At 52.8% G+C, this 26,016-nt stretch overlaps 1 protein-coding gene across 1 annotated transcript in view; it reads left to right on the top strand.

Annotated features, from left to right (window-relative positions):
• The first annotated feature begins 2,718 nt into the window (after nucleotides 1-2,718).
• Nucleotides 2,719-26,016, top strand: part of CAPN2 (calpain 2) — a 58,370-nt gene continuing 35,072 nt past the window's right edge. Inside the window, exons 1-2 of the mRNA XM_056131336.1 lie at nucleotides 2,719-3,050; nucleotides 8,160-8,229. Of these exons, the coding sequence (XP_055987311.1) occupies nucleotides 2,814-3,050; nucleotides 8,160-8,229 (307 nt within the window). The 5' untranslated portion in view covers nucleotides 2,719-2,813. The remainder of the gene's footprint in view (nucleotides 3,051-8,159; nucleotides 8,230-26,016) is intronic.

Raw genomic sequence — 26,016 nt, 5'->3', positions numbered from 1 at the left:
TGTACTCCTGAAACTTGTATTGTGAACCGATGGTAAATCAATAAATTCCCCATTGGAAACATAAAATAACAAGGCCAACGGATGCAGCACTGCTATCTCCATAGTAGGGAGAAAAGTCCCTATGCTGGATAAAATTCACTTGCAAATCTACAGAAAAATGGTTTTGCCTTGGAATGGTGAGTTGGAAATGACTCTGTAACAAAGAAAAGCTGGAATTGGATAACAAGTAAACTAGGGCTTTTCAGCCTGGACTAGACTGAGGTCTGGAACTGTTTAGTTCTGTGTTGGGGGTGGGAGTAGCCTGCCCTGGGTTTGTGAGAGTCACCACATTCCTTCCTCCAGTCAGGACAGCAAACTTTTCCAAACAATGACAAATCTCCCTGGGTGGGGTAGAAGGGGAAAATCTGTGCTAGTTAAGATCCAGAGCTCTAAACAATGCATAGTTTCCAGGCTGGAGATTGGAGCGAGTGCAGGGCTTGAGGCATTTGCCTTGCATGTGTTTGCTCATGGTTTGAATCCCCTGCACCACGCATGGTCAAAGAACTGACAGGGATCACTCGTGAGAATAGAGCCAGGAATGGCCCCTGGGCACTGCCGGCTATGACCCTCACTCCCACATGCCACAAAGCAGAGAAGCACAACTTAGCCTGTTTGACATGGATTCTCCCTAGCAAAAGGTTCTATCTTTCAGTTGCTTGCAGGCACACACCCGTTTCTCTGCACATGAGCTGACACTATCTTGCAGCTGCTTAATGGGGGATCACTGTGGCCCCTACCTCAGTCATCATTCTAAATGCTCCACCAATGTAGAATCTGTCCTTCTTGTTGAATTTGAGTTTCAGACTAACAACTAGCCCTTTTTAAATGAAAGTCTATGCAAAAATTAAAATCCCAGAGGCTGAGAATCTCCATTGCACATTTGACTCCATGGGAAATGTCACTAAGCCCCCAGGTGCTACATTCCACTGCTGTAAAGTGGGGTGACTGAGAGGATTCCTGAGGGAACAATGCAAAGCCTTTAGGAGAGTGTTGAGGCCCCACGTCAACGCCCCAAATGATGGCAGCTATTTTTGTCTCTTAAGTTCCACTTCCTGAACTACTGACTCACAGGGTGTTTCCTGGAGAGCTGCAGAGCTGGCCTGGGGCTCCACAGAGTATCCAGGCAACCTGAAATCAAGAAAGGGCCAAGTGGAGGCCTTCCAGAGCTGCGTGGGGAATAAGCAGTCCTAACGTGGGGAGCACAATTTTGGGTAGAAACACACAGTGTGTTCTGAGGAGAAACAAAAGGCCAATGTTTGTTTTGTTTGATTTTTGGGGGTTGGCCATACCCAGCTGTGCTCAGGGCTGACTCCTGGGGCGGTTGGAGTACCCCATGGGATGCCAGGGATAGAACCCTGTCCGGTGCTGCGAGACAGCACTCTCCGGGTTATACTATGGCTCTGACCCCAAAAGGCCCGTGTTCCCATGGAAAGGAGGTCACTAGTGCTGAGGAAGATTTCACTGCTCCGTTTTGTGAGTCAGTCAAACAAAGGGGTCCCAAGCTGAAAGTCCACTCTGGTCTGGGAGGTAAGGCAGTTTCTCCCAAGTGCCACCCAGAACTTTCACTGGCTTCCAAATTCCTCCCTTTTGCTGTGTGTGCTCCCCACCCCCATCCCCATCCCCTCCACGCTCAAGCCTGGTTGTGGAGTCTTCACAGCTCTAATTTTTTATGCTCGCAGGCGCTCTCACACTCCAGTTGCTGCTCACACGCGCACTTGGTGCGCTGTGGCCAGTCAGCATACCCTGCTGTGGCAAGGGGCATCCCAGCAGGGAGGGTGGATCCCAGCAGAAGGGTGCTGGGGTATGCGGGAGTGGGGGGCTGCCTGCGGGACCCTCACCCTGGCAAAGCAGGAGCCCCTATCCCCCACCACCAGGCTTCCTTGTCATTCATCCATTCAGTCATTCCTTGTAGCTTCAATTGATTTATTCATTCACTTTCAACTTCATTCATTCATTTTAACTTTATTTATGTTTCCTTTTTGTGGGGGTGGGAGGTTGGAGCATCCCCCCGGCGGTACACAAGGGCTATTCCTGGCTCTGCAACTCAGAGATCATTCCTGGTGCGTGCAGGGAGATCATACGAGGTGTCAGGGATCCAACCCAAGTTGACAGCGCCCAAGGCAAACACCCTACCCGCTGTACTATTGCTCTGTTCCCAGTTTCATTTGTGCTTATTTATTTTTAATTTTTATCTATTCATTTATTGGCCTTTTGGTTCACAGCTGGCAATGTACAGGGGTTACTCCTGGTTTTGCACTCAGGAATTACTCCTGAGGGGGACCATATGGGATGCTGGGAATCGAACCCGGGTCGGCTGCGTGCAAGGCAAACACCCTATCCGCTGTACTATCGCTCCAGCCCCTTTGGACTTATTTTATTTAATTTATTTTTATTTTTATTTTCATTTCTTTAAGCAGCTTTAAGAAAAGAGGGGGGGGGAGGAATTTAGGGACCATGGTTGTAACGGTTCGGACACGGGCGGCCTCCGCGGACAGTCGCTGCGCCGAACTCCGTTTGCAAATGGCTCCACTTGTGTCCACCGCCAGGGCTCGTCCCGGGCCCGGCCGTCCGCAGGGGGCAGCAGCGTCCGAGCCGGGCCGGGCGGCGCAGGCCGCGCCGAGGCCACACCCCGGGCAGGCGGGCGCTCCGGGGCTGAATCAGCGGCCCCGCGCCGCGCAGTCCCGTTGCGGAGCCGGCCCGCCGTGCCCCGCCCGCGCCCTGCCCCGTGCCCTGCCCCGCGCCCTGCCCCGCGCGCACACCCCGAGCCGGGCACCATGGCGGGCATCGCGGCCAAGCTGCTGAGGGACCGCGAGGCAGCCGAGGGGCTGGGCTCGCACGAGCGGGCCATCAAGTACCTCAACCAGGACTACGAGCAGCTGCGGGACGAGTGCCTGGAAGCGGGGACGCTGTTCCAGGACCCCTCCTTCCCGGCCATCCCGTCGGCGCTAGGCTTCAAGGAGCTGGGGCCGCACTCCAGCAAGACCCGCGGCATCGAGTGGAAGCGGCCCACGGTAGGACGCGCGGGCAGGATGCCCGGGCAGGGCAGGGGCGGCGCGCGGGCGCTGCGGGGCGGGCGGGCACGGCGCGTCCCCTCCGAGAGGCCGCGCGCCCCATGCCCCCGCAGTGTCCTGGGTGCCCGCGGCCGCGGGGGAGGGGGGTGGGCCGACCTGGCCCCTCTGGCATCCTCCCTCCCGCACACGCCTTCTTAGCAGGGGCCGGAGACGCACAAGTTCCTTCAAGCCAGGGAGTGTGTGGCCTCTGGAGTTCTCCCAAACTTGGGGTGACGTAGGGAGCCTGGGGAAACTTTTCTGGGACCCCAGCGGGGAGCGGACTAGAGAGGGGAGGAAGGTTGCCCGGCAGTTCCTGCCCAGGAGGAATGTGCTGCTTCAGGAAGGGGTGAGACACCCCCCCAATCCCCCCCCACCCCTACTCCCCGCCTTGGTGACTAAGGACTGTCTCCTGCAGTCCCGCTTGGATTTCTTCAACCAGAGTTTCTGTTTATTTACCCAAATGGGAGCTGGTGATTATACAAAGGGCAGGGGAGATGCCGCCAGGCTCAGTTCCTCCTCCTCCTCCTACTCCTCCTCCTCGTCCTTCTACAAGCCTGTAATCTTCTCCCTGAATTCCTGGGCTTCCTTATCGTGCCCAGGGTCTCTGTCTGTCCAGCCCCTCAGTGTGCAGGGACCATCCCTCCCTAACTAGGGGTCCATTGCATTACTCCTGGAACCCCTGCTATGTGGCATCTCCTGTGAGGCACCTCCAGGGCTTCCATCACTGAACCTATACCAGGTAACAGCGCCAGCCAGTTACCTTATAGGGAACAAGGATTGATCACTGCCCCGTTCCACTCCTCCAAGCTTCGGGGAGCACCTAGTGCTACCCTGAACCCCACAGCAGCAGCAGGTGCAAAGGTGCAACCCACCCAGGGCCCTTCCTCCTTCTCTTGCTCCCTCCCCCCTTCCCTTTCCTTCTTCCTTCCTTCCTTCGTTTGTTTTGTTGGGGGTAAGGGGCAGATCTGGCCCCTGCATGGCTCACACCTGGTTTTGTGCTTTCCTGAGTGATCCCCTCACTTCTGCACATGCTCCAGGAACCCTGTAAGGTATGAGAGATCAAACCAGAGTTGGCTGAGCACAAGGCAAACACCTTGAGTCCATTTCTTTCCCATCTGCTGTGAGGTCCTGGGAGCGCCATAGGCTCTCTCTGCATCCACATCTTCACTAACAGAGGGAGAGGCCGGATGTTCTCCCCTCCGCCCAGCTCACTGGCCCAGCCACCAGGCAGTTTCTCATGGGCACCAGCGCTCCCCTCCCTGAGACTGTCTTCCAGCAGAGACGTACTTGCCTGAATTTCTGGGGTCTGACTCATGCTCAGTCTTTGGGACTTTGTCCAAACCATTCATTCTGAGAACTTTGTGCCCTCCCTGACCAGTCTTCGCTTTCTCCTTTTCCATCTTGTTTTTCTGTATCACCAAACCCTCTAATCTCCTTCCTAGCACTTTCCCAGAGCCTGTCTTTATCCCACTGAACCCCAGGTGCCTTGTGTGCGTCATTTGTTGATATGCCTCCAGAGATGGTCCTGGTGTGTTTCATTCATTCAGTCAGCAGTGAATAGCGAATATCTGGTATATTCCAGACACTGTAGAAAATGCTGAGGCTGCAACTACAGTGGTGAGTTATTTGTAACATGAGTGAATGAATGAATGAATGCAGGGCTCATTAGAGCCTCAAATGAAATTAGGGTCATTTGAGACTCATGACCGTAATAAATAAGCAGAGGTAGTCACCTTCCCTTTACAGTTTGCTAAGGGAATTTCTGTACTCCTTCTTTTGTTGATTTCATAAACTTCTCTGGGGTCCCTATGAACATGAGACCTGTAGTTTCTGTCTCTGGAGGTCCAGAGGGTTGGCATGGGGAGGTCATCAAGTTACCAGCACAGAAAAGTGCCATGTGGACATCAGGATGGCAGATTGGACCTGTTCAGAGCAGGTCAGTCACATGCTACCTCACCAGTGAGCAAGATGGCTCTTACATGCCCATTCTCAGGTGAAGAAATGGGGACTCCCAGGAAATGTTAACTCTGATAGGTGTCCAGAGCAAAGCCCAGACTGCATCCAGTCATGGGGATCTAGAGCTAGAAGCTTACGGCTGTCCCCATCCCACCTGCTGGGACTGGGGTCAGGCAGGAGGCCTAGAAATGACCCCTGAATTTTGGACATCACAGGCCTAACAGGGTGGTTTGAGGAAGGAAGAAGGTATGGTGGCCACATAAGGGAGAGGAAAGGAAGGGAGGTATCAATTCTCTGCAGCCACACAGCTATGCAGAAAGAGGGACCTGGATTTGAGAGACTTTCAGAGATGAAGCAAGTTACATGTGTTCTTTGATTTGTCACCTGGGGAGCTAGGACCCCAATATATAGGCAGAGGAGAGTGAGTGAGGTAGATTCCAGTGAGGGGGAGTAGGGGCCATGGGAGAGAAGCTCTGGGCGGGGAAGTGGGCTGAAGGGGAAGTAGTCAAAGTCCCTAGGAGCTCCTCAGCAGTGCCAGCCACAGCGGGGAGAAAGCCAGCACTGTCAGGTGGAAGTCAAAGGCCATCCTCCACTTTTTCCCAAGACTGCCAGTGTCTGGCAGTTTATGATTGGCTTTTACTGCCCAGCCTCAAAGCTCCTGCCTGGAGTTCATGGGTGTCGCACCCCCTGCAACAAAAGGAAGTCATTTAGGAATGGTGACGTGCTTCCCGGGACATGGGTGCAGAGTTACTGTATCACCCCTCAGAACAACCCTCCTGGCGGGTGCCCTTGGCATCACCACCACCATCGTGGAGACACAGAAGTGGGCTAAACTTGATCAGGGTCAGCGAGCTGAGAGATGAGGCAGAACCAGGATGGTCTGAAGTCCAGTACCAGCCTGTGGTAGCTCTGCCTCAGGCTTTTTCCTCTGTACATTCCATATTTCCTTCAGCACTTCCCCCTTCACTCCTCAGCCCCAAGCTGAGTCCTGGGATCTGCTTTCTGCAGCATCCCAGGGCACCATCCTGGCATTTGCCTTCTTCGGAGAAGCTGCCAAAGGCATGAGCAAATTTCTGAAATCTAATGGAAAAATCCTTCTGGGGGAAGTGGCTGGCTGAGGATTGTCAATATGATGCTAGGACGCCCAGCCCCAAGCCCTGCGCGTTCTGTCCACTCGGTGAGTGCTTGGTTGGCAGGCTCAGGAAGGCGAACCTCAGCACAAAAGTGATTTCATTGTTCCTGTTATCCCCCAGCAGGCCCACGGGAGTAGGGAGAGCCAGTGGTGGGGCAAGCGGAGAATGTGTTCCACAACACTCTGGCTCCCACAGAAGCTTCCAGAGCTGAAGCCAGGTAGTCAGGGACTACCTCCAGGTCTCAGTCAGAAAAAGCATCTGTAGGGCTGAGAGATAGTACAGGGGTGAAGGATTTAGCTTGCACTCCCAGCATCCCCAGCATCGCACATGGACCCTGGAGCCAAGCCAGGAGTGATCTCTGAGCACAGAGGCAGGAGTTAAGTCCTGAGTACCTCCGGGCTGTGGCCCAGTAACTTCCCCCCAAAATATGGGCTAGACAAAGAATGCTCGGGATGGGAGATACATACTGAAAGTAGACTATAGACCGTTCATGATGGCCACTTATTACCTGTATTGCAAACCATAACACCCAAAAGGAGAGAGAGGGTAAAAGGGAATGTGTCTGCAACAGAGACGGGGTGGGGGTGGGGGTGAGGGTTGGGGTGGGGGTGGGAGGGATACTGGGAACATTGTTGGGCACGGGTGGAGGGATGGGTACTCGACCATTGTATAACTGAAACGCAATCACGAAAGTGTGTAAGTCTGTAATTGTATCTCATGGTGTTTCATTAAAAAAGTTTTTAAAAAAGAGTCAAAATATGGGCTAGAGTGATAGTATAGCAGATAGGGCATTCGCCTTGCACACGGCCAACCTAGGTTTGATCCCTGGCATCCCATGTGGTCACCCAAGCAACGCCAGGAATAACTCCTGAGTGCAGAGCCAGGAGTAATCCCTAAGCTTTTTAGGTGTGACCCATATAGCACTGTCTATATAGCACTGTCCTCCCGTTGTTCATCGATTTGCTTGAGCGGGCACCAGTAACATCTCACAACAAATTGTGAGACTTGTCATTACTGTTGTTGGCATATCAAATACACCATGGGTAGCTTGCCAGGCTATGCTGTGCGGGTGGGATACTCTCGGTAGCTTGCCGGGACCTCTGAGAGGGGTGGGGGAATCGAACCCAGGTCGGCCGCATGCAAGGCAAACACCCTACCCGCTGTGCTATCGCTCCAGCCCAGGTGTGACCCCCCCAAAAAAAACTTCCCCCCAAAATAGAAAGAAAGGAAGGACAAGCTCCTGCCGTAGAGAGGGGCATGCGCAGGGGCTGGAGTACCTCATACCCCAAGGTTGCCCTGACCTAGGACGCCCAGGTTTTAGCCCTGACTCACACTGTGGCTTTGGGGTGAAGCCCTTTAGAGCCAGGAAGCACACTCTGAGGGGCGCTGCTGAAAGAGCCAGAGGTTGGCTTCCATCGGCTGCTATGGGACCCCCTGAGGGCCTGACTGGGGAAGTCTGTAACTGGAGGGGAAGCGGGGTTTAGGGGCACCAGTGACTTAGGAGCAGAGGAGCCTGGGACACAGGCCTGCCCCATCAGATGGGGTCGGGAGAGGGCTGTGGGTGGCACAGTGCTGGGCACAGTCTAGATAGGGAGCTGTGACGGAAGCTCTAAGTGTTGTGACCTGGTGGGAGAAGGCCGAAGGCCAGCCTCCTGCTCCCAAGAAACATTGTTAGGAAGAGAGTGATGAGATGCCACAAAGGTTAAGTTGAAGACTCCAGATCCCCTGGGACTTAGAACCAAAGGGATGAATGAGGGCTCTGCATGATGGAGGGCTTCCTGGAGGAGGTGGCAACAGGTTTTGAAAGTGGTAAGACGTGGGATGGCCCTGTTAGCTGGGAGTATCTGTGCACTTCCTCATAACTCCTCACCAGGATCCCCCAGAGCAGGGTTCAGGGGAACTCTTCCTAGGGGCGTGGGGAGGGGTAACCGAGCAAGCACCTGGATGGGTCACTGATACGACCTGTGACTCTCGCCCTCAGGAGATCTGCGAGGACCCCCAGTTCATCCTCGGAGGAGCCACCCGTACCGACATCTGCCAGGGAGCCCTGGGTGAGTGTGGGCGGTGGCTCATGCTGGGCGGGTTTGTCCACTAGGCTCTGGGTGCTGACCTCCCTTCTGAGCAGCTTGGCCTTCTAGAAACTTCCTGCAGTTTCTGGTCCTCTGTGCGTGGTATCCTGGTGCACAGCTATTCTGAGCTCCCTCTTTTCCACCTGCAAAGGTTTCCTCACTGGGGGACACCCCCCCTCCCCGAAGGAATTGGGATTCCAGCCACCCTTGGCTCTGTTCTTCCAGCCCACCACAACAGTGGGGCTCGGTGAGACTCCCCTGGGCTGAGTCACAGGTTCTCTGGGGTGGGGCACAGGAGATGGTGACTCAGTGTGAAGGAAGAGGAAACCCCAGGGTGTGCAGGCAGGCTCACCCCGCAAGTGCTGGGAAGGGTTGCTCCCTTGCTCGCTCATTTCTCCTGCTGGAATATTTGAGAAGCTGCTTGGAGATGAGCTGGGGGAGTCCAAGGGGAACCTCGAGCCATTTGCCCCTGGATACAAGTCCTCTGAGAATGGGGCAGGGGGGCAGGGGAGCCGCTGTTCTCTCACTTTGATTCAGAAACTCCCCAGGCTTCTGGGAAAGTCTCAATAGTGCTCTGCTCATTCTGTTATTCTAAGATTCTCCTAGACTCCACCCTTGTTTTTGTTTGTTTTTAAGTTCATAAAAATACGGGCCTCTGGTTGATGGAGCAGGTTATTTGCTTGGATTAACAAAACACTTGCAACACTTGGGGGCGGAGCAATAGCACAGCGGGTAGGGTGTTTGCCTTGGACTCGGCCGACCCAGGTTCGATTCCTCCGTCCCTCCGGAGAGCCCGGCAAGCTACCAAGAGTATCCCGCCCGCACAGCAGAGCCTGGCAAGCTCCTCATGGCGTATTTGGCATGCCAAACACAGTAACAAGTCTCACAATGGAAATGCTACTGATGCCCACTCAAACAAACCGATGAACAGTTTGAGGAGGACAGTGCTACAGTGCAACAAAACACTTGTTTACTCCAGTTCACTCCCCAGTAACAGTAACAAAACTGATTACAGGAACAGCAACCCCTTTCCTGACCCACCTCGAAACTCTGGCAGGAAGGAAACTGACCCCGTTTGCTAGGCTGTGCAGACCAGCCTAGTGCCATGCTTATTCCCATTTGAGAGGGGAGAACACTGAGGTCCTGGGAGTCACCTGCTCAAGATTCTCACATAGCTGAAGTCAGGCTGGGGTGCATGGGTCCTGTGTTTCGCCCCCGAACTAGATTCCCTCAGCAGGGGGCATGGAAAAAATGTCTCAGCCCCTGAGGGTCACCAAGGCAGCTGAGAACATGCGGGCAGAAGGGTGTGAGCGTAGCCCCTGGCAGATTCCGGGGATGCCGAGTTCATTCCTACCTGCGCATTCCTGCCACACCTCCACTTCCCAGCTACTCTCCCCCACAGAGCAGGGCTGCCCAGAATCCTGTGGGAGGGGAGGGGAGGCGGGGCAGGGGTGGAGAATCCTGGGGTGGGGGTTAAGGGGGCAGGGAGGTGGAAAAGGAGGAGGTTCATGGAGCTGGATGCCGCTGGGGACTGGGAGCCTTAGAGCATCTAAAGACAAACACAACAGCTGTTACAGAGTTTGCTGTGGAATTCATTCCACGCCTGCGTTGAACAGCCACTTCAGAGTCAGACCACAATTTAAGGGGCAACTTGCAAACTAACACCTACGGGATCTAAGTCCTACTCAGGTCCTCCCAGGCCATTTGGAGGGGACAGAGTTGAAGCTGGCATTCCGCTGGTAAATTGCCCGTGAAGTTGCCTCAGTTGAATGGAAACAAGATGGACGGTTAAATCCTTTTAAGACTTCCCAATATTGGGTCAGTAGTAATGTTGAAGTGTTTTGATATTGTTTTGGCTGTTTTGTTCTCTTGGCCTTTGATGTTGGAGAATCCTGGTTAGGTGAACATCTGTGAGGTGACTCGAGTTGACGGCTCACCTTTATTCGGACATCTGGGCATAGGACGGAGGTGGCGCATGACCATCGCCAAGTCCCAACAGGTTTGGAAGCATCAGGAATGGTTCATAACGGTAGCTGCTGCCTCCTTGGACCCCAAGGAGTTGAGACTGACCTCTCAGCTGGGAAGCTCTGAAGAGTTAGCATGCAGACTCCGGCTCTTCAAATACAGGAGGCGGCCCGAGAGACTGCACAGGGGTGAGGCTGATGATTCCATCCAGAGCATCACATGTGGTCTCCTGAGCACAAAGCTAGGAATAGCCCTGGGGCATTGCTGGATGAGGCCCAAACACCCCCCACCAGAAAGTAATCATCCAAGAGCCCTGACCTCATAACCCCTAGGTCCTGCTCCGTGTTCCTGAGATGTGGGTTAAGGACATACAGGGTGAAAAGCTGCAGACGAAATGCGTTTTCTGTACTTCTGTCCCAGGGAAACTTGTCAGGGACTGTCCTTGGATTTGGACATTCCCCAAAGCCTGTCTGTGACCTTTACGTCTCTACTCAAAGCCTCGGCCAACCTCAGCAGACTACGTTTGTGCTAACATGAAGAAAAATCCTTTTGTCCGGAACGGGCTCCATTAGACTCAGTCACTCCTGGTGACGTCCTGTTCCATGCCGGTGGATGGGGTAGGGACACTGGAAAGCAGCTGCCACCTCTGGTTTCCCATTGGCCACTGCTGAGCTCACTCCAGGCCTCACAGCCCTGCCTTCCCTGCCCCCTACACACACACACACACACACACACACACACACACACACACACACACCCGAGTCCTGGGCTCTCCCTGGGACGCTGGGATTGCCAGTCAACTCCACTTCATTGTAACCTGCCAGTTGTTCTCTAAGCCCCACAGAAGTAGATGAGCTTTTTGGCTCCGGTCCGAGAGCTATGGGCTCAGACACTGACTGGAAGTGTTGGATTTCAAGGGGCCCCTTCCCACAGTCCAGCTCAGTGGTGGCGTGGGGGGAAGGGCGGTGGAAGTTTCTAGCTCCCCATGAACCCCCAGGCAGAGCAGCGTGGATGGTGAGTGAGCAGGCAGTTTGCTTGAATTACCCTCAGTTTCCACCATAGCTCCCTGGGCCTATTTCCTGGTCGGGAATTGGGAAGGATGGTCCTGCCTGCCCAGGGCTGTGGTGGAAATTGAGGGTAATTCAAGCAAAATGCCTGTAGAGAGAGGAAAGCAGGGAAGGCACCTGCCTTGCAGGAGACTAGCCTTGGTTCCATCCCCCATCACCACATCTGGTGCCCCGAGCACTACCAGGAGTGATCCTTGAGCACAGAGGCAAGAGTTAGGCCTGAGCACTGCAGGGGGTGGGGAGGGAGACAGGTAAACTCAGGGCTGGAGAGATAGTACAGGAGATAAAGTACTTTCCTTGCATGCCACAAAACCTGGTTTGATCCCAGGCACTGCATATAGCTTCCTGAGCACCACCAGGAGTAATCCCTTAGCATAGAGCATGGCATGAGGGCAACCACGTGTGACCCAGAAACAAACAAGCAAACAAGACAGGCAAACCAGGACCAGAGAAACAGTACACGGAGTAAGAGGCCCTTGCAGGTGTTGGACCTCAGTTTGATCTTTGGCACTGCTTAGGACCCTCCAATCCCCTCCTAGGGTCACTCATGATCACAGGAATAGCCCCTGAGCACTGCAGGGTATGGCCCAAATCCCTCTAAAAATTATTATTATTATTATTATTAATTTAATCACCGTGAGATACAGAGTTACAAAGCTGTTCATGATTGGCTTTCAGTCATACAGTGTTCCAACACCCACCCCTCTACCAGTGTACATTTCCCACCACCAATGTCCCCAGTTTCCCTCCTGCCATTAAAATACTTTTTAGCAGACAAGCAAATGATATAATCTTAAACAAATTTGGAGCCATATTATTACTGACCTGTGCTATGTGAAATGTGACAAGCCTCTTTGCCAAACTGTAGAAGAGGAGAATAGGGTTGGAGCAATAGTACAGCGGATAGAGTGCTTCCCTTGCATGCAGTCAACTGGGGTTTGATCCCCGGCATCTCCCCTGAGCACTGCTAGGAGTGATTCCTGAGTGCAGAGCTGGGGTTATCCCTGAACACTTTTGGGTGTGCCCCCCACCCTACCCAAGAGGAGAGAGAGAGAGAGAGAAGGAAGGAAGGAAGGATGGATGGATGGATGGATGGATGGATGGATGGATGGATGGAAAGAAAAGAAGCCAGGTTAGAGTAGAGACCAGCACTTGTCTCCAAACAAACTAAACAAGCATAACCAAATGATGGGGGCCACCAGGGGGAGGGCCACCTTGGTGTCTGTCTTTGATTAAAACAGATTGTGATGCCTGGAGAAGAGCTCTGTACGAGCAGATGACAAATGTGAAGGTGTACACACTTTAGTTTTTACAGTTGGATCTTCTCACATCCTTGTCTTTGTGGGTGACAGGGAAACACTGAAGTTTACTCTTTGCAAATGTCAGCTCTTCGCTCACGTTATCAACTGCAGTCAAAGTTTCTCAGATCTTTATCTCCTAGTTTCTAGGATGTTTGCAGCCTTCTCTCAACCTCTTTCTGCTTCCCCAATTCTAAACTGTCTTCATCTAAAACACTGTCATTTTTTGAGCATCCTTTCTACCATAGGTACATTTAAAAAAAATTAGATCCCGTTTTATTTTTTTACAACAGTATAGATGACTGAAAAATGGAGATAATAGTACAGAGAGAACTACCGCCCGCCCTTTTCCCCTACTAATATCTTGCAGTCGTGTGGCTCCGTGGCTCCAATGAATGTGCCATTCTTGTGGCACCATCATCAGCCAAAGCCACATGGCTTAGACTCTCCACCATCTGCACCACGCCAGCATCCTGTCCCTATCTCCACATCCAGGGCCTTGTCCTGTCTCAGGCCCGCGGGGCTGGGACAGTGTCTCAGCGGCTCCTTGTGTTTGTGGACACTGAGTTTTGAGGAGAGCTAGTCTGGACTCTATCGGGTGTTCTCATGTGGGAATTCACAGGTGCTTTTTAAAAACATGGTGTGTGTCATTAGGAAAACAAAAAGAGACCGGCCAGTCCCGGGGCTTGTGGGAGAGTGATCTCACCGTCCTCCATGACTTCTGTCTCCTTCTAGCAGCAGCAGTGAAAGGGGCTCAGCCGGGTCACTGCCTCTTGTTCACAGCCTGTCCCGTGCCCCTGGAGAGCGGGGCTGGCATGTGGCAGGGGAGCCTCCTCCCGAGGGGGACAGGGGGGCTTCCGGCAGGGGCGTCTCCGCTGGGTGACTGCCAGGGCTGCAAACAGTGCAGGGTGAGGGTGACATGACTCATCAGCCATGAGGCAGGCAGGCTGGGCTTCTGTCCCCTTCCTCCCTGTCAGAGCTGGGAAACAGGGCCCAGAGCCTACCCCCTGGGGGCTGCCCCTGGTATGAAGCCACAGCAGAAAGGGGCAAATGTTGCAGAAGCGGCCACACGGCAGTGGAGCTCAGGTAGAGGAGCCCTCCCCCACTTCTGCTGCTGCCCGCCCCTCCAGTAGCTGCTGTCTCACCAGCTTCCCGGATCAGGGGAGCACAGCTCAGATTCTGGGGTGCCCTGGGGACGCAGAGTGACTGGGCGTCTGGGCTTGTTGGCACAGTGTGCTGATGCTGGCATCTCTCCCTGACGGCTCTTCCCTTTCCGGGACACCCCCTACACACTCACACACACACACGCACACACTCACAGAGACATGAACACTCATACACTCACACACACAACACATACACGCACACAGATATGCACACTTATACACACATATGCACACACAGACATGCACACTCACACACAGAGACATACACATTCACACGCACACCACACATACACTCACACACACATACCCACAGAGGCATGCACATTTATACACTCACACACACGTACCATACACAATCACACATACAATCACACACACAGAAGCACGCACTCATACGCGCACACACACCACACATATACTCACACACACTCACTGGTGTGTGTGTGGAGGCATGCACACTCATACACTCACACACACATGCACACACACACACACTGCACACAACCCCACACATACACTCACACACATGCACATGCACACACTGATACACATACAAACACATGTACACACATAGCCACACACACATACACAACACACACAACCACACACACACTGATACACATACAAACACATGTACACACATAGCCACACACATACACAAAACATACAACCACACACACATTCACACACTGCACATACATATGCACACACTGATACACATACAAACACATGCACACACATAGCCACACACATACACAACACACACAACCACACACACATGCACACACTGCATTTACATACGCACAGTGACATATGTACACACATTCACACAAACACACCACCACCCCATACACACAATCTCACACACACATACTCTCCCATGCCCCCACTGACACTTCCCCACACATGCACACATATACACAGACATATGCACCCCCACACACACACTTACACATGCACTCAAACTCATAATACATGCACACACCACCACACTCACACATACTCACCTGTCCCCATGGACACACACATGCACATAGCGGGGACCAACCCATACAGCTGAGCTCCGCCAGCTCCCGCAGACTCACAGAATACTTCGTGTGACACGGCGCCCCCTGCGGTCAGTGCTGGAGCTGCAGTCATGCTCTCCTTCCTGAGGACAGGGTGATTGGGGGGTTGGGACTTTCATTCACATGAGGCCGCCTGGGCTCCACCCAACCCTCTGCCACATGCTTCCTGGCAGGGCTGGAGGCTGGGTCAGTGGGGCTCTTGGATCTCTCTACCTGTCCTTGCAGCAGCTGAACTTCTCATACAGTAGAGAGTGCCTGGGGGCAGAGCATGGGACACCCCCACCCTTGGGGAGCAGACTTGGAAGACCTGAGTCCTCTCCTGTCACCCCCTGGAGGCAGAGGGAGCCTGCCAGGTCTGATTTCACCCAGGGAGACGCGCCAGGTTCTGGAAGAAGTAGAACAGCCACTGATTCTGGGAGACACATTGTCCCCCCCCCCTCTTGAATGATGACCACCATCCTTCACCATTGGGGTCCACAGCCACTCAAACCCAGCCATGGTGGTTGGGAGATGCAGTTTTCTGGAACCTTCCAACATGCAGACCCAAAGAAGCTGTGGGACTGATTGGGCCCATTTCAAGGCTCCCTGTTTCTGCTTGGTGATACTTTTTCCAGGTTCAATCCCCAGCACGACCTGGTCCCCTGAGGACTGCTGAGAGTAGTCCCTAAGCACCGCTGGGTGTGGACCACAAACCAACAAATAAGAGCAATCCAGGCCAGAGGGATACAGCGGAGGGTCAGGTCCTTGCCTTCCATGCCGCTGAGGCAGCTGTAATCCTGGTTTGAATCCTCGGCACCACCTATGGTCCCTTGAACATCCCCAAAATGAGGATGCCACACAAACATGTAATCAGAGAGCACCTGTGTACTGAGTCACCGCTTCTCACCAGGTACTCCCCCACCCCCGTCTCCTGGAAGCCCCCAAAGCCCTTCTGACAACAGAACTAGGAATAGTCTCTAAGCATCAGCCCCAGCAGTGATCCCCAAAACAGCAACAAAAACAGACAAGACAATGAATGAATGCCTCGGGCCTCTCAGTACGGGCTCTGAGTAGGAAGTCTCCCCTAATCTCCTCAGCCCTCTCCCGCTCCTGGCACCTGTGCCAGCCTGCCCCTCCCCATGTGCCTGGGCGTCTCTGTTCTGGACCTCCCTGTTCCTGCAGGCGCCTTTGCCTCCCAGCTGCTCAGGTGCAGGCCAAGCACCCCAATGCTAAGCTTCTCCCCTCTCTACAGGCTTAAAAAGCTTTACACCATCCATCTCCTCCAAGCTTTGGCTTCTTTCTGCAGGAGAGTGGGGAAGCCCCCAGCTTCCCTGCAGCTTCCCAGGCCAGCCAGCCAGGCAGATGGAGATCAGATGGACAACAGCAAGAGAAGACACGGTTAGCGATGCTACAGGGGGCGCTCTCCAAGGCCATGGGTTCTGTGGGGCCACAGCTGGGATCAGGGATGGGAGAAGGACTTCGGGGGCTTCCAGGAGACGGGGGTCGGGGAGTACCTGGTGAGAAGCGGTGACTCAGTACACAGGTGCTCTCTGATTACATGTTTGTGTGGCTTCGTTCCTCGGATGGGGTTATTTCTGGTAGGAATCGGATTCTGAGTAATCACCCTCATTTTCATTCTTCTGGCAGCTGACGGGGATGGGGAACATTTCTCTTGAGCTGCAGGGCTGTGGCTGGCCTGGACTTGCAATAATCCACGTGAGAGCGAGGTCCTTCTGTCTGTCGAGGCCAACCCTGTGGACAAACAGACCCATGGGCAGGAGGGTCATCTGCAGGTCAGGACATAGAAGAAAGAACAACAGAGAGGGGTGCCCGGGCTTTGCGCCAGGCTGATCCCAAGCCCCCTGTTCTGTCTGTCCTTTCTCCATGATGGAGACTTTCCACAGGTAGTGTTTTTAAAAGATGTGCATGTGGGGTGCTGGGCAGATAGTGTAGGGATTGGGGCACAAGGCCTCGCTTGCACCAGACCTGGGTTTTGACCCCCGACACTGACTGGTCTTCCAAGCATCACTGGGTGTGGCTCTGGTGGTCCCCACACCATGATATGACAAGGCCTGAGCAGCACCACATCCTCAGGCTGGCACTGAACCACCAGTGGACTGAGATCCATGAGCACTACTTGGGAGACCAAAAGTTAGAAAGTGTGTGTGTGTGTGTGTGTGTGTGTGAGAGAGAGAGAGAGAGAGAGAGAGAGAGAGAGAGAGAGAAAGAGAGAGAGAGAAGAGTATGAGAGACAGTGTGCGTGTATGTATAAAAGAGGAGAGAATAGTATGAGAGACAGAGTGTGTGTGTCATAGAAAGTGTGAAAGAGAGAGTGTAGAGTGTGTATGTGAGAGACAGAGTGTGTGTGTGTGAGAGAGAGAGAGAGAGATAAGAGTATGTGAGACAGTGTGTGTATGAAGAAGAGAGAAGAGTGTGTGTGTGTGTGTGTGTGTGTGTGTGTGAGAGAGTGTGTGTGTGTGTGTGTGTGTGTGTGACAAAGTGTGAATGGGGAGACAGTATATGTGAGACACAGTATGTGTGTGTGAGAGAGAGACAGACAGCCATAGGGACAGAGAGAGAGAGAGAGAGAGAGAGAGAGAGAGAGAGAGAGAGAGAGCACAAGCATATGTGTGTGTGTCTGAGACTGGGGACGGGTAAAGGTGACGAAGCCACAGCGGGACAGACGGGCGGAAGCCAGCACAGTCTGGATCTCTGCTCCCCTTCATGTTTGTGGCGGAAGGGCAGAGGAGGAGGGAGAGGAGGAGAGAGCACACAACAAATATTTTTGCTCCCCTCTGAGAGAATTTTCCAGCCACCCCAGCCGTCTCCCTGTCCCAGGCCCGACACCTGTGCACAGAGCTGGCCGCAGCCCACAGGCCAGAGCCTGGAAATGTACTGACAGACCCTTGATTTAGCGTCTCCAAGGACCTGAAAGGAGCCATTCACGGCTCTGCCTGAGAGTGCTCAGAGGGGGTCAGGGTGGACCCTGAGTGAGTATGCATGCAGGGAGGCTGTGGTGGGCCCGGAAGAGGGTGGACCCCACCAAGACACTTAAGCCTTTCATGGAGGCAGACGCAGGTCTTGAGTAGGGTGAATCAGGACCTGGACCCCACCAGGGCCATCATGTTAGAGGAAGGGGCTGTGGAGTATGGACTTGGAGGAGCTCCCCGGGGGGCCCGTTAGGCCAAAGTGGCTTCAAGGCCAGGGACACAGCTCAGAGGGCTAGAGCACATGCAAGAGGCCTGGGTTCAACCCCTGACACTGAGCACTGCTGGGAACATTTGCTGAGCACAGAGTGGGAGTTGCTCCTGATCACTGTCGGGCATGGCCCCAGATCCTGCTGTGGTGACAGAAACAATGACAGTCCATGGTGACAGAAATGGTGACAATTCTATAGTAAGGACCCTCAGGGAGAGAGAACTAGGATCGCACCACGTGAGTCAGAAGACGCAGGCACTTTGGCCCTTAAAGGACCCCCTTGACCTTGTTGTGTGGTTTTTGTTTGTTTTTGTTTGGGGGTCATGCCGGCAGTGCTCAGGACTTGACTAGCTCAGGACCCGGCTGGCTCAGGGGATCATATGGGATGCCGAGGATCCAACCTGGGGTCGGCCACGTGCAAGGCAAACTCTCTACCCACTGTACTATCTCTCTGGCCCTATCTTGCTGTATGTTTCTTGAGGGGAAGCAGATGAAGATGGTAGTGGCGCTTTCCCCCTCCATTTCCAGGGGGCAGCCTGAGCGGCAGGGCAGCCCGAGTTGGGCGAGGGGGCCAGCATGCCCGCCAAGAGGTTACTCTGGAGTTTTGAGTCAGTGCATTAGTATCCGCCTCCGTGCTTGTTCTTCTCCTTTATTTATCCTGCCAGGAACCACTTCATCCCCCAAGAGTTTCTAGAGACAGATTCCTTGCAGCCCGTGGGACACCCTCCCCCCTTTTCTCCTTTCCTCTGTGTAGCGAAACTCAGCTGCGTGACTAGAACAGACTGTCTGGCGCTATGAAGCTATTCTGGGATGGACATTGTCCCCCGGCAGTGGGTGAGGGAAGGGGCACAAGCAGGTAGAAAGGAGGTAGAGACAAGGAGAGTGGGGACTGCGCCCTGCCTGGTCCCTGCCTCTGCAGGACAGATGGGGCCACTGGGCGTGTGGCTCCCGGGTGCTGACCAGATCCTTCCCATGTGGCCGGTCATTCCCACCACCCTCTGGGGGCCTCCCGGAGCTGTGCTTGGGGACCCTTCCCCTCTTCTTCCTTCCAGTTTGGGAGTTGGGGGCCCCTTGAGCCCCATGCTCGGAAGCTGGAAAGCAGCTAACAAGGCCTCCTCCTGCCACCATGCAGCAGAGAGGGAGCCTGGACAGTGTGGAGTGGACAGGAAAAAGGCCCAGAGAAACGGGGCAGGGTGGGGGATCCCTAGGGACTGGGATGGAGGAGCAAACAAGCAGCCAGAGGGGACAAGGAGCACAGGCAAAAGCCAGAGAGAGGCCCCGTGATGGTGAGCTACCCAGGGGACTTCTGGGAGGCAGCAAAGGGCTTGGGCAGGCGAGCAAATGCAGCCGGACATGGAGCCTAGGTGAGAGCTCTGCCTCCCCTGACCACCCCCTTCTCCAAGTGATCCTGAGGTTCTCCCCGGAGGGGAGGGGACCCTCGGGGCTCACCCAAGTCCGTCATAACGGAATTGTGTTTCCCCCTGGAGGTGAGTTCCCCCACCCCACCCACTCGGGGCTCCAGACCCCTCTGTGCTCAGTGCCACACTGGCCACGGAAACTCACACATCCCTCCCAGGCCTCTGCTTTCTAAGGCTGACCCTGGTGTGCGGCGAGGGGGTCACTGTGAGGGGAGCAGAGCCTCAGTCTCAGGAGAGCTGACTCAGAGGGCAGAAAGATGGCCGACACACACACGGGTCTGGCTGAGCCCCCACCATCAAATGCTCCCCTGACCCCCCAGGCTGTCCAGCAGGACAGGTATGGTCACCCTCAACACCCACTGCGAATGGAGCTCACCAAAAGTAATTTTAAAAAGACATTCAAAAAAAATTTTTAAAAGAGTGGTATACCAAGCACATAAGGTACTTTCCTTGAATGCAGCCTGTAGGGATTTCATCCCAGAACCCCATACGGTCCCTGAGCATAGAGCCAGGAGTCAGCCCTGAGCACTAGCTAGGTATGGCCCCAAACCAGAGACAAAATGAAATAGTTTGGTGGGGGCAGGGGAGAGCAGGGGAAAGGAGGGATGAGGTTAGGCCATACCTGGTGCTGCTCAGGGCTTACTCCTGGCTCGGTGCTCAGGGATTATTCGTGAAGGGTTTGGGGGATCATATGAGGTGCCGGGGATTGAACCTGGGTTGGCTGCATGCAAGGCAAATGCCCTACCTGCTGCATGATTTACTCCAGCCCCACAAGATAAACTTTTTAAAAAAATTTTTTTTAAATGCTTATGGGAACTAAGCCTGGGTGTAGTGCCGATCTCAAGCAGGCATGCAGGGGGCTGGCAGCAGCCTGACGTCTCCTCCAGTGGCAGCCCCAACCTGGCCAGGCTGTACTCAGCTGGGGCATCCAGGTGGCCTTTGGGAGGAAGCAGGACAGGAAGGCCCAGCCTCTGTCAGCAACCGCTCCTGCCTGTGCTGGCTGGGCCTCCAGGGTGGAAGGAGGAACAGAAGCCTCACTGGGGTAGGAGCCAGATGTGGGAATGGCCATTGGGTCTGGCCTGCACTCAGGCCCTCAGTGACCTGAGAACCTCAGGGGCCTGTCAGGGAGGGGACGGCCTTGTCGGCTGCCTTGAATGACAGACGAGCTGACAGGTACCTGCTGGGGGATTTGTGCCAGGCCACAGGCTTCCCCCTGGACAGGCATGCCTCTATCCCAAAGGCGTCCAAGGACCAGTCCATGCTCACTGGGGTTCTGGGCTTTGCGATGACCACAGCAGACTTGTGGCTCCCAGAACAGGAAAAGCAGGGGAGAGGCGGGGAGTTGGGGCGTAAGCCGGGCCCCATGTGTTGGTGTTTATGTAACCTCACTTCCTCCCGGTACTTAAGGTCCCAGCCAAAACCTCTCTCAGCCAAACCCATGTGTTGTGAAGAAAGCGAGTCTGTTCTGGAGGGAAGTCAATACATAAAGAAGCATGTGTGGAAGGCTGAGGAGCGGGAGAAAGACACGGACGCCTTCCCAAGGGTCCTCAGGCCAGGATGAGGGGCTGTCCCCTCGCCAGCAGGAAGCTCAGGTGTCCGGAATCCCAGCTGCTGGAGAACTATGGGGCAGGACAGCTGCTGAAGGCCTTAACAGCCTACTCCGTGGTCCAGCGTGGGATGTCAACAGGGAGAGGGGGAGGGGAGGGTGGAAACACTGGAAAAATGTCTTCCTCCCCACTTTGTGACCTAGTCACACTGCATCTCCCACTTCACTGGGCATGTGACCCCACTTTTTTTAAAATTTTATTTTATTGAATCCTTGTGAGATACAGTTACAAATCTTCATGTTTGAGTTACAATCATACAATAATCAAACACCCATCCCTCCACCAGTGCACATTCCCCACCACCAATCTCCGCAGAATATCCCTCCTTTCCTACCTCCCCCTGCCTCCATGGCAGACAATTTCCCCCATACTCTCTCTCTACTTTGGGGCATTATGGTTTGCAGTATAGATACTAAGAGGTTATCATGTTTGATCCTTTATCTACTTTCAGCACACATCTCCCATTCCGACAGATCCTTCCAACCATCATTTTCTTAGTGATCCCTTCTCTATTCTAGCTGCCTTCTCCTCCCGTTCATGGGACAGGCTTCAAACTATGGAGCAATTGCCCTGGCCCTTATATCTACCCTCCTTGGATGTAAGTCTCATGTTATGTTACTTTATTCTCCACAGTCCTTCTATGTCTGTCCCTCTCTTTCTGACTCATTACACTTAGCATGATACTCTCAATTTATAAGCAAATTTTATGACTTCATCTCTCCTAACAGCTATGTAGTATTCCATTGTGTAGATGTACCACTGTCCACTGTCCACTGTCCTCCCGTTGTTCATTGATTTGCTTGAGCAGGCCCAGTAACATTGTGAGACTTGTTGTTACTGTGTTTGGCATATCGAATATGGCATGGGTAGCTTGCCAGGGTTTGCCACGCAGGCGAGATACTCTCGGTAGCTTGCCAGGCTCTCTGAGAGAGGCGGAGGAATCAAACTTGGGTAGATGTACCAAAGTTTCTTTAACCAGTCGTCTGTTCTAGGCACTCAGGTTGTTTCCAGATTCTGGCTATTGTGAACAGTGCTGCAGTGAACATAAAGGTGACCCCACTTTTCAAGGAATGTCTCTGCCTTTCACAAGGGAAGAACACACTTTGGGGGAACGCCAGACTAAGTGACTACAATCTTACTGATTATAATCTCACTGATTAGGAACCCATTCTTATGAAAGACCTGCAGAAAAAAATAATAATTTTCATTGAGAATAACCCATTAGGCTTTAAGCAAATGGTAAGTAGGGACGTAACCAATGAAATGTTACAGGCCATGGACAAGGGTGTATGGTAATAAAACCACATTCTCAGTGCATGGGACACATTGCAAAGCAGCTAAAAATAGCATCAGGCTATGAAGATCTGAATTTCCAAAGGGGCTAGGACAAGGCCACCTCTTTGTCCTGTTTTTCTACTTTTCATTTCCCCCGTGGCTTTCTTGCTGGCCTCTCCTACGGTTTGAGGCCTTGCTTTGTGTTACTTCACATATCTTGCCAATGGATCCCATTAACAAAGAGAGCATTCTTGTTTCTGCCACTCCCTAGATTTCCTTGTAGAGAGGGATGCATTCGTTTTGCATCTATGGACAAACATTTAGTTTGTTTCCAGTCTTTCTGTGAAATGTGGTTGGTGCCCTTATTCTTGCCTCATCTTCTTGTGTTAAGATTACCTGTAGGACAGGCTACTAGACACGTGTATCTCTGTGGGGATGACCCTAGTCCCTGGGCTCCCTGGTGAGGTATGAGGAGAGTCCCCACTGCCTCTCCAGGTAATCACACCACTTGATCTCTGCAGTTCGGAGGGTGAAAACGATACCTCAGTGTAGTTTAACTTTATATTTATTTTATGACGAGTAAGGGTGAATACCTCTTGGTTTTTTGTCTGTGGTCTTTAGGCCATCCCTGATGGTGCTCAAGGGTCACTTCTGGTTATACTCAGGGGACCACATGGGGATTAAACTTGTGCCCCCTGTATGCAAAGTCTGTGCTCAGCCTCTGAGCCTTCTCTCTGGCCTGAGTACCTCAAAGCACTCAGGAATTACTCCTGGTGGTGCTTGGGGGACCATATGGGATGCTGGGAATAGAATCCAGGTTGTCCATGTGCAAGGCAAATGCCCTACCCACTGTGCTATTGCTGCAGCCCCTAAAATTTAATTTTTAAGATATATTTTGTTTTGTTTTTGTTTGGGGTCACACCAAGGCAATCTGCCCCAACCTCCTGTGCTATCTCCCCAGCCTGTAATTAGAGTAGCTATACAATGTGTTTTCTTAGAAGAAGCTACGTTCCATTTTTTTTTTTAATCTTGTGATTTGATGTGATGGCATAAATGTATTGTGTTCTGGGACGATACCTGTCTCTGTGCTCAGGAGTGACCCCTTGTGGTTCTCTAGGGACCGTTATGGGTACCAGGGACTTGAGTCTCGTTTTAGGAGAATGCAGGGTAAGCACCTTAACCCCTGTACTATTTCTCTGAGCCTTGAGGATGGGTTTTTCTATGAATAGGGGCTGTCTTTTCAGGGGTAAATGCTGGTAGGAGCCCTTCAGAGCAAGACACACCTAGCAGTGGGTTAATAAGGGTGACCAGGCACCCCACACTAGTAGAAATGTTTTTTGTCCTGTTTGTTTTTGTTTTGAGGTGACAATTGGTAATGCTCAGGGGTTTACTCCTTACTCGGCACTCAGAAATCACTCCTAGTGTGCTCGGGGAACCATACTTGGGGGGTGAGGGGGTATGCCAGGGATCAAACCCAGGTCGGCACATGCAAGGCAAGCGTCCTACCCACTGTACTATCTCTCCAGTCCCAAGTAGAGACATTTTGAATTCTTAGATGTAATATGTGTCAGAAAAATTCAAGAAGCAGCATTACCAAAGCTCTCCCAGAAGGATGTTCTGGTCTATGAGCCAAAGGCAGTTTTCAGGATTCTAGAACTCAGACCAACAGGAATGTGAAGGAGCAGCAAGTTCCTGGATCACAGCTAAAGTCAAACTCGCCCACAGGGAGCCAGGGGACAGATGTCCCTACCTCTCGCCCCAGCCCCATCCTCTGCTCTCCTGCGGTCCCCACTGGCCGAACCCACAGCAGCCAGATGCCTTGGAGTCCAGAGTTCCTCCACCGATGGCTGCTCTGGGTCAGAGTGGACAAGGAGCAGAGACTGGGCATGGAGAAGCAACAGGAAGAATCTGGCCCCACCACAACCCAGCTTTTAGATCTCAGTGACAACCGTGCTGAGCTAAAATCGACCGAGCAAGGGTCAGAAGGTTACCAACAGCCACCCATTCTAAGCGACTTTGCCCCTGGACAGAGGGCTTTCTCCTGCTCAAACCAGTCAGCCCTGGAGTTCACCCACTCATCTTCCTTGAGACCTGGTTTGTCCTAGCCAGACCCAAACAGCACTCAGCAGGACAAGCAAACAGACTCCAGCAGGAGTACCTTGGCCTCTAGACCACCCCTACGAGAGCAAGTCTCTGCAGGCTTGTCCAAAGACAAATTTTCCAAGATCATTTTCAGATCATTCGCATGACAAGGCGAGCTGATGATTGGATGAGAATGTCACAGAAATCTGTTCAAGAAATAGGTGGCCCTGGAGAAGTACGAGAGGGACCAAAATATTTACACATGCAGACTCAACTAGGCTATTGCTAAAAAGGTCTGAACCCTGAGTGCATTCCATACTCAATGCATACTATCTTGCTTCTTGGAGCAGGAACAGTTTTCATTTAACTTCTACAATGGTTAGTCCAATCAGTGATGAATGTAGTTCGTTTCAAGTTCCACACAGTCATTTATTTATTGTTTCTGCTACCCAATTCCTGGTCTCATAATCTGATCAGATGTACTCATTTGTTTTGCTCCTGTCATGACTTTGGGATTTATGACCCATTCATCTCTGGGTCACTCAGGGGTGCTGCCCCTAATTCCTGCTTCCGGAACCCTCAGCTGGGAAGCCTGGAACTGGGGGAGGTTGTGGCAGAGGTTTCCTTGCTGGGAGGAAATGCTGAGCCTGCAAAGACTGTGCCAAAGGAGCCAGCAGGAAGTTAGGGAGAGAACCCTGGGCCCCTGAGCGCTCAGCTGTAATAACAGTCAGCCCCTGGACAAATGCCAGCGGAATTTATGGATTAGGTGAATTAGAAGTCAACATCTAGACAGAGGGGACCAAGTGTCCCCATAAGGAATAATTTAACTGAATGTAAGGAAAGGTGAGGTCAAGAAAAATCTTTAAAATTTGTTTGTCTAGATATTTCAGAGGGTCAGGCACTTGCTTCACCTCTAGCTGTGGCTGCAACAATGAGCCCAGACCAGGGAGTTGCCCCTGAACACCATTTGGGGTGGGGTGGGGGAGATTAAGCTTGTTCTAAAATAAATTTCTTGGGGATGGAGTGATAGTAAAGCAGGTAGGGCATTTGTCTTGCATGTGGCCAACCAGGTTGAATCCCCAGCATCCCTTAGAATCCCCTGAGCCCACCAGGAATGATTCCTGAGCACAGAGTCATAAATAACCCCAGAGTATCCCCAGGTGTGACCCAAAATCCTAAAAATAAATTTCTTGGTCCAGGTAGTGCAGGAGGTAAAGCATTTTTCTTGTATGCTGCCTCTTTGCTGGACCCTCATTCTATCCAGGCACAGTACATGATACCTTGAGCACTGCCCGGACCACCAAAATAAATTAATAGTAGTTTATGATTTATTTTCAGTAAGTGTTTGATTTGCATGCCTATTTTATGCACCTCTTTACCCAGAGTCTCGTGTAGATTTCTTGGGTGAAAGGGGTCATTGTGGAAAGCTTAAGAAACCTTGATTCAGATGTCAAGCACACACATTTTTCAGCCTCCTCTGAATCCCATCGTTAGCTGGGACCCTCGGGGAAGTGAGCCAGCCTCCTTAAATCCTGTTCTGGCACCTTTGACAGAGGGTGATGAGCGTAACTTTACTCCAAGCATTCTTGGGTGGGCAAAGGTGGTTATGTGGTCATCCTTGGCAACAAAACATTTAGCACAGAGCCT

Source organism: Sorex fumeus, unplaced genomic scaffold (assembly GCF_029834395.1).
Source record: "Sorex fumeus unplaced genomic scaffold, SorFum_2.1 ptg000007l, whole genome shotgun sequence".
Taxonomy (NCBI): domain Eukaryota; kingdom Metazoa; phylum Chordata; class Mammalia; order Eulipotyphla; family Soricidae; genus Sorex; species Sorex fumeus.
This window is presented reverse-complemented; position numbering and strand designations above follow the sequence as displayed.